At 39.1% G+C, this 10857-nt stretch overlaps 1 protein-coding gene across 5 annotated transcripts in view; it reads left to right on the plus strand.

The window, feature by feature from the left end:
- LIX1 (limb and CNS expressed 1) overlaps positions 1-10857 on the plus strand; it is a 61404-nt gene that overhangs the window by 41244 nt on the left and 9303 nt on the right. For 4 of the 5 annotated variants that reach the window (XM_072789806.1, XM_072789795.1, XM_072789825.1 and 1 more), the window contains 2 exons: positions 7276-7353; positions 9158-9888. In XM_072789806.1, coding sequence (XP_072645907.1) covers positions 7276-7353; positions 9158-9445 — 366 coding nt within the window. In that variant the 3' untranslated portion in view covers positions 9446-9888. Of the gene's footprint in view, positions 1-7275; positions 7354-9157; positions 9889-10857 lie in introns of those variants that run through there. The other variant, XM_072789835.1, reaches the window with a different exon arrangement.

Raw genomic sequence — 10857 nt, forward strand, 5'->3', positions numbered from 1 at the left:
TAAATCAGGATTTTCCTCCATTAGTCCCTTGTTTGAAGCAAAAATACTCCCTCTTCATTTGGTCATTCAATTTTCTTTTTAAGTGGTAGTGTTCTCATTGACCTTTGATGTTGATTGCCTTGGGTTTGAAGAGAACAGATATCCCTAAAGCCTAAGCTCTGGAATAGATAGGGGCATGCTTGAGTTCAGTGATTCTGAGCCCAGACTCTGAAGTGGGCTGGTCCGGTTTAGCTTGGCTCTACTTTTCAACTCTTAATCTGTTTCCTCATTGTATGTAAATTAGGGAGACCTATAGTACTAGTGCAACCTCCCAGTGCCACTGTGAGCATTAAATGGGACAATATTGAAAGAGTCCAAAGCAGTTCCTGGCATATGGTAAATACTCAGTGAAGATTGACAGCTGTTATTATACATACTTCTGAAGAAGGACTGTGTCACTTGAAATGCCAAAGGTTACCGCATGGATCCCCTTGACAACTTTACCTTAAGGTTTTAAGTAACTTAAAGGTTTCACATCAGGACAAGGCAGCACCCTGCAAACATCTCAGGGCTCTTGCTGTAGAATAAAGGGTGAAGCTATAAAGGGTCCATTCTTTTCCCCATAATGAACTAAAGACAAACAGAGAAAAAAACAAACAGAAGTATAACACAAGTGAAAGAACACCGATTTTTAAAAACTGACAAAATAAAAATCATAATGCCCATTGTATAGGATTTTTGTGAAATTTATACAACATGATACTTATAAAGCGTCTAGTAATTTCCCCAAGGAAGAACTCCATTTATTTTAATTCCTCCCCTCTCAACCCCAACAAAAGAATATTGCACTTTTTTTATTATAAAATGAAAGTTGCCTGCCCTGGTACGTAATAGCTTGTATGTGATTTAATAGCTATTTTCAGAAAATTAAGAATAATTTTTGAATGCAATTGAGTTAGTCTGCCAAAGATAGGGGAAGGCAAGATTAAAAAAAAATAAATCTTAAAATTTTGTCCAAGTACTATGAATGGCTCTACTCAACCTTTTAGTAATTCTTAATTACCTTGCGATGGGCTGTATGTTTTCTGTGTGGTCTATGTAGTAAGGTGTTTAAATGTGTGAAATAATAACTTGAATCAAACTGTGGAAATGCTTCATAAATTCTCATAAAAGAAGCTGGGAGCAGGATGGAGGACAAAGGAAGAGGAAGATGTGAGGGCAGGAAAAATCCAAACTCACTCCCCCAGTAGGTATGCTGGCAACCCAGGAGGAGGGCCATGGAGCACACCCTTTTCCTTCCGCCAGTTCTAGGTTGCCTGCTGGGTCCCGGCACATTCCTTGGTGGCCTGGGTTAAATGCATCAGCTTGTTTCTGCACATAATGGGAATTGACCACAGACCTGGGCTGTTTGCAGCCGACACAGCAATTCAGTACCCCTGGTGGGTAATAGATGTGTGTCTGTATGTAGCTACGGATGAGTATGCCATATAAAAACAAGGCTGGTGTCTCCTGACTGCCTGCAGGCTTTCCAGGGGGGCTGTCAAGGAGGCAGCACTCAGAGGAAACGTGATAGGCTTCTGCTTACGTTCACTTCGTGGGAGGGAAGCTGAGTAGCTTTGCCATACCCAAAACTGCCTTAAGTTTGGGGGGAGGGATGGCGACAGCACTAGCCACTGGGTCTTGTCAAGGTCAGATCTGAGGCGGACTTTGACTGAAGCTGGTTAATATATTTATTCTGAAGCCTAATGCAGTCCAAGGACGAGTTGTTTATTTACATCTTTGCTAAATTCTCCAGGTCGCCTTTTAAAACCTCATCCCATAAACAAATTTCCTCTTAAATCCATTCTCTTGGGTGGGGAGATGGTGCCCACCTGTTTTTCAAGTTCTCCATTTACAGTGTTTGTTTTTCTTATTTCTGATGAATCACAGAACCAAGCGAGTCTCCCAGACAAAGTTCCAGAGAGAAGCAGAGTGCCTTTTCTTCCCACAAAGTAGCTGAAAGGGCAAACATTTTTCCTAACAGGAGGCAACACCATGGAGCACAATGAGGACAGAGCCCAGCTGTTGGTGGTTTAAACTGAATGAATGACAAATCGAACCAGGAAAGCTGTAGAAGGAAAGCTGAAACTTGAATGCAGAAAACACAAGGCTTGCTTCTCCATTTGATTTCAAATTTATTTTACTGATCAGGACTGGCTGCATAATCCTTGGGGCTCATACAAAATGAAAATGCAGGGCCTTTTGTTAAAGCATCACTAAGAATTTCAAGTCAGGGGAGCATGAAATCAAGCTTGGGATCCTGTGAGAAGCCAGCCTTGTCCCTGAGACAGAGACTCACCAGAAGGGACTAGACTAGGGTAACAGGAGTTAGGCATTCACCTCAGGCACAAAATTTAAAGGAGTGTCAAAAAACTCAGTGATCAAGATAATATTATAATGCAATATTTTAAAAACTCAAAATGAATGTGTAAAAATAAACAAAATATCAAAATTTTAAATAAAGACAAAATTTGTTTTAAATTTTTCGTTTATTTGAGAGAAAGAGACAATGAGCTGGGGTGGGGTGGGGGGGTGGGGCCAGGGAAAATGCAGGCTCCGCACTGAGCAGGACCCTGGGATCATGACCTGAGCCAAAGACAGACACCTAACTAACTGAGACAACCTGGCGCCCCTAAAGACAGATTTTGAAATAAAAGGCCCTGGACTTTCATTAGTCACCTTAAATCTTGCTTCACTCACGTCATCCTAGTCCCAACCCAACCTATAGGCCAGCTTCTGGTTTATCTGTCCGCCTACCCAGAGTCCCTGGTCTTCTAGATCAGGTGCATAACAAATAGCACAGCTCAAAGCCATGAATGAGGAGCAGGACAGATAACTTACCAAACAGATTTCCTTTAAGCGATAAGGCTTTGACAGATAAAACGATGAAAACCAGGCAGCAAGGACTCAGGTGAAACTAGGGAATGAATCCTTCTAGAAGTCCACAGCCCCCTTCTTGCCAGTCTATAATAATGCAAGGATTTCCGATGGAATCAGTGAGAAGCATACAAGGATTTCCTGGGCTCACCTGGACTCGTACAACTTCGGGACTATCTGAGGATAGTAAATTTGATATTATGAGGGGAAATAAAGAAGGATAGAAAGAACATGGAAATATTTCAATATACTTTACATAGTGATGGTAAGATTAGTATCTCTACAGAAGAGGGCAAGAACTAGATTGGTACATAATGTACGAAGGCAGAAATAAGGTCATCTTCCCTGTGGAATTTTTGGGAAAGAGAACAACACTGAGGAAGAGGCAGTTGTGTTACTGCTGCAGGAAAAATTCTTTGGGGATGGAATGAGAATTTAGGTAAGCCAGAAGAGATATGGGGGATGAGTCTCCTGCAGTCAAAAACAGTTCAAATCTCTGTGGGGAAGTTTTTGAGAGATGTATGTAGGTTGCCAAGAGACATGAGAATGGTTTCTGGCTCTGTTCATAGAAGAACTGTGGGTTCTAAAGTCTTAGGAGGACTGCTGGGTGGAATGACAGGGGTTTATCTGGAAGGGGGGCAATGGTTACTATATATAGATAAGAATGAGAGCTTAGAAAACATTGGAGGAAAAAAAATAAAAAATAAAAAAAGAAAAAAGAAAAGAAAACATTGGAGGAAGAATATGTTACTAAGGCAATAATTGTCAGAGGATGGAATTAAGAGCCCTTGCAGGCTGTTTCTCAAACCGGGCCACAAGAATACCAGGACAATACCAAGATGGTTATTGAAAGTCACAGAAGAACTCGGTATATCGTTCTGGGTCATATAGAGTTTAATCATTATAAACTTGGGTTAAGGGGAAGATGGGGGAATGGAGGTGGTATTTATTATTTTTAAAAATGGACATATACTAGAATGCAAAATTCAAGGGGAGCCTTAAAACATTAAATGAAAAGAAACGTCTTATTTGGAAATAGTGACTGTTCTGTAACAGCACAGAGACTGTTCCCTATCAGGACATAAAAAGTGATCCTTTTCATTTTTATGGCAGCAAAGTCTTTAGTGAGTGGGTTTAAAGGTACAGTGAGAAAGGCAGCACAGATTTATCCTGAGGAGTCACTGGGGTAACTTTGATGAGAAGCACAGGGGTAAGAGGCAGATTACGTAAGATTTGGCTATAGAACTAACCACTCTCACTTTTCCAGATTATCATAGTGATGTGACAAAGTGCAAATTTGGATGGGGCAGGGACAAGTAGAGGAGAGAGGACATGAGAGGGGTGGCTTCCCTGGGCAGTGGGCCCAGGACCCTAGGCAGATGGTGGCGTCTCTGTTTGAGGCAGGTGGAATAATTCCACGGGTATCCATGTCTCATTTTAATTAATGGAAACACATGATTTTACTTTCACTGAAGTCTCTATGGGCTCTTTGAGTGCATACTGTACAGTGGAATACTGACAAAATCTCCAACTGAAAAGAAGGGGAAAAAACCCTATTATACTCTACTGGCAAGTTCAGACATAAGAATGATGATATTTGCTCTTCTGATTATCTTATAGCTTTAGAATTTACCTAATAATTTTAAAATGTCTGAAATCTTAGAATGTCTTAAGTCTCCTCATTTTCATAATTTAAACTTTTTTCCTGAGCATGTACAGATAAAGACAATAAAAATCGTTTTTTTGAATGGTCAGTAGGACAACTGTCTAGATGGTACATTTTCATAACTAGTGTCACGACCAAGAATTTCCTTAATTGTATTGTGTGTATGTGGTTTATGCCGTTAATCCACAATAGATGTCTCTCTGACCAAAAAAGAAAAAAAGATGCAGATAGAAGACTGCTACTTCTAATCACATTAGGAAAATAAAATCTTCAGTATTTATACAGTTTGGCTTGCCCTAATATGATGAAGGAAAAGGCTGCTGGAAGCTTAATGCCTTGCTCAGCCCTGGCCATTGGATGTAAAAACTATGGATTGGTTTTAATGTCAGTTCAACCTATCTACTTTTTCAGGATTTTCTTGACTGAACTTATAAGCATAGGAGTATTTTACAGTTTCTGTAGCTTGTCCATTATATGTTATCTAGATCTACTTTTTTGGCTGAATTTTTTAAAAATTTAAATGGTTTTCTTTAATATATAATATTGTCACGTGATTCAAAACTCAAAAGGTACAAAAGAATGTCAGGGGAGGTCTCCCTCCCACTCCTGCCCCACAGGCATTCCTGTTCCCATCGCAGAGACAATTATGTTGCCCAGCTCTTTTGTATCTTGCCAAAACTCACATAGGCACTTACAAACAAATATTTATAGAGATTCTCTATTCTTTTTTAAGTGCACAGTATATGTTTGTGGACCTCGCTTTTCTTTTAACACCACATCATAGAGATTATTTTAAAACCTAGAGAGCTTTCTCATCCTTTCTCTGTGAATGAAAGGATTCAGTGGTATGAATGTATTGTAGAGGAGGAAAAATAATTTTCCCTGTACCCTCTTAGCTGAGACTCCTGTAATAAAAGACAGATTAATAGGAGAAAAATGGAAGTTTATTGACACATATACTTCATGTATACATGAGAGATACGGAGGGTGAAATAGTATCTTTCTGTGGTGGCTTGGAATTTAGGATCAAATACCATCTTAACAGGGAAAGAGGAGGGGGGTGTAGGCCTCTTAGGGGATAGTAAATGATTTTTAAGAAAGATGAATGGACCCTTAGAAGAATAGGTGGCAGTTATGTTGGTCTGTGTCTTCTGTGATGAGTCAATGTTCCCTGGTTGATGAAATTCCTCAGGAGGGAATTTCTCATAATTGGGTTCCTTTTGGAGGATGTGTCTTTAGGCAGATAAGCAGTGTTCAGAGAAAGCCTTTCCTTTCATTTGCTGTTTTTCCAGTGCTTACTCCTTAAAATAATTAATATACCAAAGTGGCATCTTTTGGGGTGCCATGTCCTGAACTCTTATTTTTGGGCAGCAAATTCTGCTACTTTTCAGTATCATCCTTTTTTAAACTATTCCTTTAAAAATGAGCATTTGAACATCTGGGTGACTCAGTCTGTTAAGTATCTGACTCAGTTTTCTGCTCAGTTCATGACCTCATGGGTGAGATGGAGGGAGACCCATATTGGGCTCCACAGTCACTGGGGAGTCTGCTTGAAAATTCTCTCCCTCTGCTCCTCCCCTCACTCATGCACACACTCTTCCTAAAATGAATAGGTCTTTAAAGAAAAATTTGACAATGTCCACCTCAAGCTGACGCTATCTAATTAGATACAGGAACCGGAATCAGCTGGGAAAATACTAAATTTATTCTCTGCCTTACAATCAGAAAACTGTACCCATTCTGTAAACTAAAAGCGGAGGTTCTCGCTTGGTCAATGGCAGTTTCCCCAGCTGGTCAAAACTGCCCACTGTTTCTGGAATGGTATGGAACTTACAGCAAAAGAAACAAAAGTCAGAATCTTTGCTGTTGCCGGGCCCGTTGATGCTCATTTATAGAAAATCAGTGTCAGCTAAGACATAAGGCACATCAGTCAGTACCTGTCAGTACATCACTTAAACATTTATAATTCCAGGCCCAAGAAGAGCCAGGTTGAAAGCAAAGTAGGTTATTATTCCTTTTCCTTTTCTATATCTTGTTCTCAGTGACACACTGTGTTGAAGAGGATCAGAGTGGAGGATTCTCTATTTAAATAAATAAATAAATCTTTAGAAATAAATACAAATAAAAACTAGCATTTAAAACATTCCCAGCCTCAGGCAATTCTAAAAAAACAATACAGTGAATAACTTTGCCTATACATTATTCTGAGATGTGCTGGTTTATTTAGATAACTTTTTGGGTGTAAAATTGTTAGAGAATATGGGTTTTTTTTTTTTTTTAAGAGAGTTGGGGGAAGAGGCAGAGGAAGAGGAGGGAGAGAGAATCTTAAGCAGGCTCCATGCTCAGTGGGAGCCCAAAGCATGACTCTATCTCATGGCCCTGAGATAATGACCTGAGCCAAAATGGAGTCTGATGCTTAACTGACTGAGCCTACCCAGGCTCCCCAAGCATATGTACTTTTAATGTTGAAAGATACTTGTCAACTAGTAGCTTAGTCATTTTATTGTGCAAATATTAATATAATAGAGGAGGGAAGGAAGAATGCTCCAGAAGCTTGGAGGACTCTGGTGTTTGAAAAGTCTTAAAGTGTTCCATTGATATTGTATATTCTATTTCCCTGAGATAGTTGCGATCAGAGTTATGCCCTGCCCAGCTTTCACACTTTGTTTTACATTTCTGCTTTGAGAGTAAGGGCAAGTGTTTGGGTTTTGCAGGAGCTGATGACCATTTTCCAACTTCTGCACTGGAATGGAAGCCTAAAAGCCCTTCGTGAAACAAAGTGTTCCCGACAGGTGAGACTTTCCAATTGAGAACGAATTTATGTCCTATGGACTGAGCAGATGGCTTGTTGTCTTCCTAGATTTCCTTTATTTGGATTTTTCTCTGTTTAAATCTGGTACTTTATCTAGTAGAGCAGAGGATACATGAAAAACAGTTCATTTGAGCCAGAGACTGACCAAATATGCTAAGGAGAATGTTGCCTGCATGTAGGACTGATACCTATACTAAATGCCAGAATGGAGGGATCTTTTAGACTTGGTTTCTAAGTCAAATGCTGAATCTCTCTACGCACCTGCCCCACCTTAGAATTTGTGCCCTCTTCTACTCTCCAAGCAGAAATAAATTTGAGAATGTACTGCTTCTGAACCTCCTTACTGAAGAGTGGTAAAGTTGGCTGCAGCTGGAGGATTTTTCTTACACCCACCAGAAGTCCCCAAAAGACAACAGAAATGATTATAATGTTGGGCATTCAGTCACTTCAGTTTTTTGGTTTAGAAGTTTCTTCTTTATTTTTCAGAATCAACGTCTCACTATATAAGATATAAGATATATATAATCCTATAAGAAGCATCCCTCCCCCCCCCTTTTTTTTAATGGCAAAGGCAATTCCCTTCCTGTGTCTTTAACAGTTTTCACCTACTATCCTCCAAGATTTATCCTTCCTTTGTGCACCAGTAGACTTTGAAAAATGACTTTTTTTTTTTTTTTTTTTTTTTTTTAGAATTTGCTAACAGGAATTTGTGTGAGGAATAAAGCCTCTACTAGTCAGCTAGATGTGGGTGGATATAAGAGTTTTCCATCTACTGCAGCCCCAGGAGTTTTTAGTTGTTCTCTGGTTAGAAAGTCTGGCTTTCAAAATGTCAAGGATGGAAAAGAAATGAGTAGTTGACAATGGCTTGGGCTATTTTTTCTTTTCCTTTGATTTTATAAAAGGCCTTTGAAATTCGCTGGGTTGGTTATAAACACTTTTCCATGGTTGTTTTTAATTTGTTAAGGTCATAAATAAATACCACATGTTCCTGAAAATAAAAATAAGCCATGCATCCCCTCTACAAGATCTTCTTAAAGTGTATCCATCAAACCTATACATGATGTTATGATGCATTGGGAAATTTTTCACATGAGAATTGACAGGTAGTGACTAATTTTGAATGATTAACAGAAAAGAGAATGTACATGAAGGTACCATTATGATACCAATAATGCCTACGTTCCACAGTACACTTTTAAAGTTCTTTCTGTAGTTTCTGTGAACCATTTGGACTGCCATCTATCTTATGTTAACAACACAGCAGTTAGGAAGTTGATTCTCCTTGTTTCTAAGCGTTGTCCTGACTCAAAGCCTCCTGGTCTCTGCAATGGGTGTGACCAAACCAAATTCTGCCCTAATCCTTCCATATAATTGTTTCTGTCTCTCTGCCTTGCTGAAGGAGAGCTGGGCAGAAGAGTTCAAATAATAAACGAGGTGATGTTCATGCATGAAGGAATGTATTTCCGAACGAAGACATTTTCTAGCAAGGTCAGAGTTCTGTTTGTGAACATTTTTGAGTTATTCTTGGTGGGAATGTTTTGACTCAACCTGAAGTGACCTTGCTTTGCTTGACCAGGTTAGCCCTTCATCTGTTTTAAGAAATATGTATTGAAATTTGCCTTCAGTTTGTGAACATCAGAGAGGTCCAGTTGTTGGCAAAACTCCTATGGATATGAATGTGGGGGGTGGCAGAGACAAAGGAAATGAGATGTTGGAAGGCCATGAACACAGGTGCCTTTGTTGCTCTTCACTGACACTCTGGACTTTGTCTTCTTGGCTCCCAGGAAGTCATCTCCTACTATTCCCAGTATTCCCTAGATGAAAAGATGCGCAGTCATATGGCCCTGGACTGGATCATGAAGGAAAAGGAGTCACCAGGAATCCTCTCTCAAGAGCTCCGGATGGCCCTGAGGGAGTTGGAGGAAGCCAGGAAAGCGGGACAAGAACTGCGGTTTTATAAAGAAAAGAAAGAAATCCTGAGTTTAGCCCTGACTCAGATCTACAGTGATCCTGACACCTCCTCACCCAGTGATGATCAGCTAAGCCTAACGGCTCTTTGTAGCTACCACTAGCAAGGCCAGATGCCGGCTGCCTCAAGGTTGGCAGAGGCCGGACTCTTAACATTAGAAAGCTCAGTGAATGTCACTGGAGGCTTTAGCACCTATAGCTACTACCTGAAGGCTGTACTAATTCTTCCCATCCATTCCATTCCGAGAATCTGAGAGTAGTAGGACCCTTACAGGACCCACCATCCCACTCGATGCAATTTTCCCATTGTGCTTTCAAAAGTTTCTCTTCTTACTGAAAGGATGGAGATAAGATTGTTTGAAAAATACTTTCCAGGTTTGGCTTCAACCTAAAGCCCTGTTGACATGTGCCTTGCTAGATTATAAGTGTTGTTTTAAACAATAGGTCAGTGTAGTATCCCCCAAAAGAACATTAGCCTGGTCTGGGGAAAGTAGCATGATAGCAATTTTTGAAAATACTTGGGACTAAATAAACAATGTAGAAAATATGCACGGGTCAGAGTTTCTTCCTAAGCTTCATAAGCTAAGAGATATTTATACTCTACTAGGTGTTACCCAAAATTACAGTCAGTATTTTATCTGGACATCCTGCTATCAAAGATCCTAAAGTCATAATGGTATGAAAATACTTAAGTTTAATTTGGCTTAAAATGCCAGTAATAATAATTTTTTAAAATCTATACTCTTCCATATGAGGATGTCAACCAGAATAGTACATTCACTTGTATTCCTCAAGAAGAATTAATATCTAATTTTTATGAGCCCTGCAATCAGTCATGCTCATTTTTAATTTGCAAATAGATTACTTGAATTGATTCTATTTTTGCCACCACAGTCATGTATCTATAATGGAAAAAATTACTGGCATTTTAAAGGTTAAAACATTTTGAAAAGTCATTATTAGCTTTTAACATGCTTGCATTTCATTAGTTTCTCATGCATTAGAGAAGAATCTTTAGCTGTCTTTTTGTTGTTCAACAACATAAGCCGTGAGTAGCTCAAATGTAGGTCACTTTTAGGTTTTAATTAGACATCTCCCTTTGAAAATGGCTTGGGTCAATTAACTGATAAGAAAACCAAAAGCAAATACAGACTAATCTTTTGATAGTTTTTGGTCACTCAGAATGGCAGTGGTATCAATTTTAAACACTTGTAGGAAATTCCATATTTATAACCTGAAGATAACCCTTGCATTTAGTCCAAAATTTCAAAATAAAGAACACAGTTTTTTCAATGTAAAACAAGATTTCCTTTTCTTCATGTTTAAGCAAGTGCAAACTGTTTCCTGAAGGCTAAAACCACTATATTTACATTGAAGTTCACAGATAGTTTAACTTCATATCTAAATGTGCAGATGTAATCGTCACTCCTTAAGTTCCCATGAAAATTATATATACTGATCATGTATTTTGGAAGTAGGCATGAGTGTAAAAAATTAATTTCATATATTATATCTC

This window comes from Canis lupus, chromosome 2 (assembly GCF_048164855.1).
Source record: "Canis lupus baileyi chromosome 2, mCanLup2.hap1, whole genome shotgun sequence".
NCBI classification, from domain to species: Eukaryota; Metazoa; Chordata; class Mammalia; order Carnivora; family Canidae; genus Canis; species Canis lupus.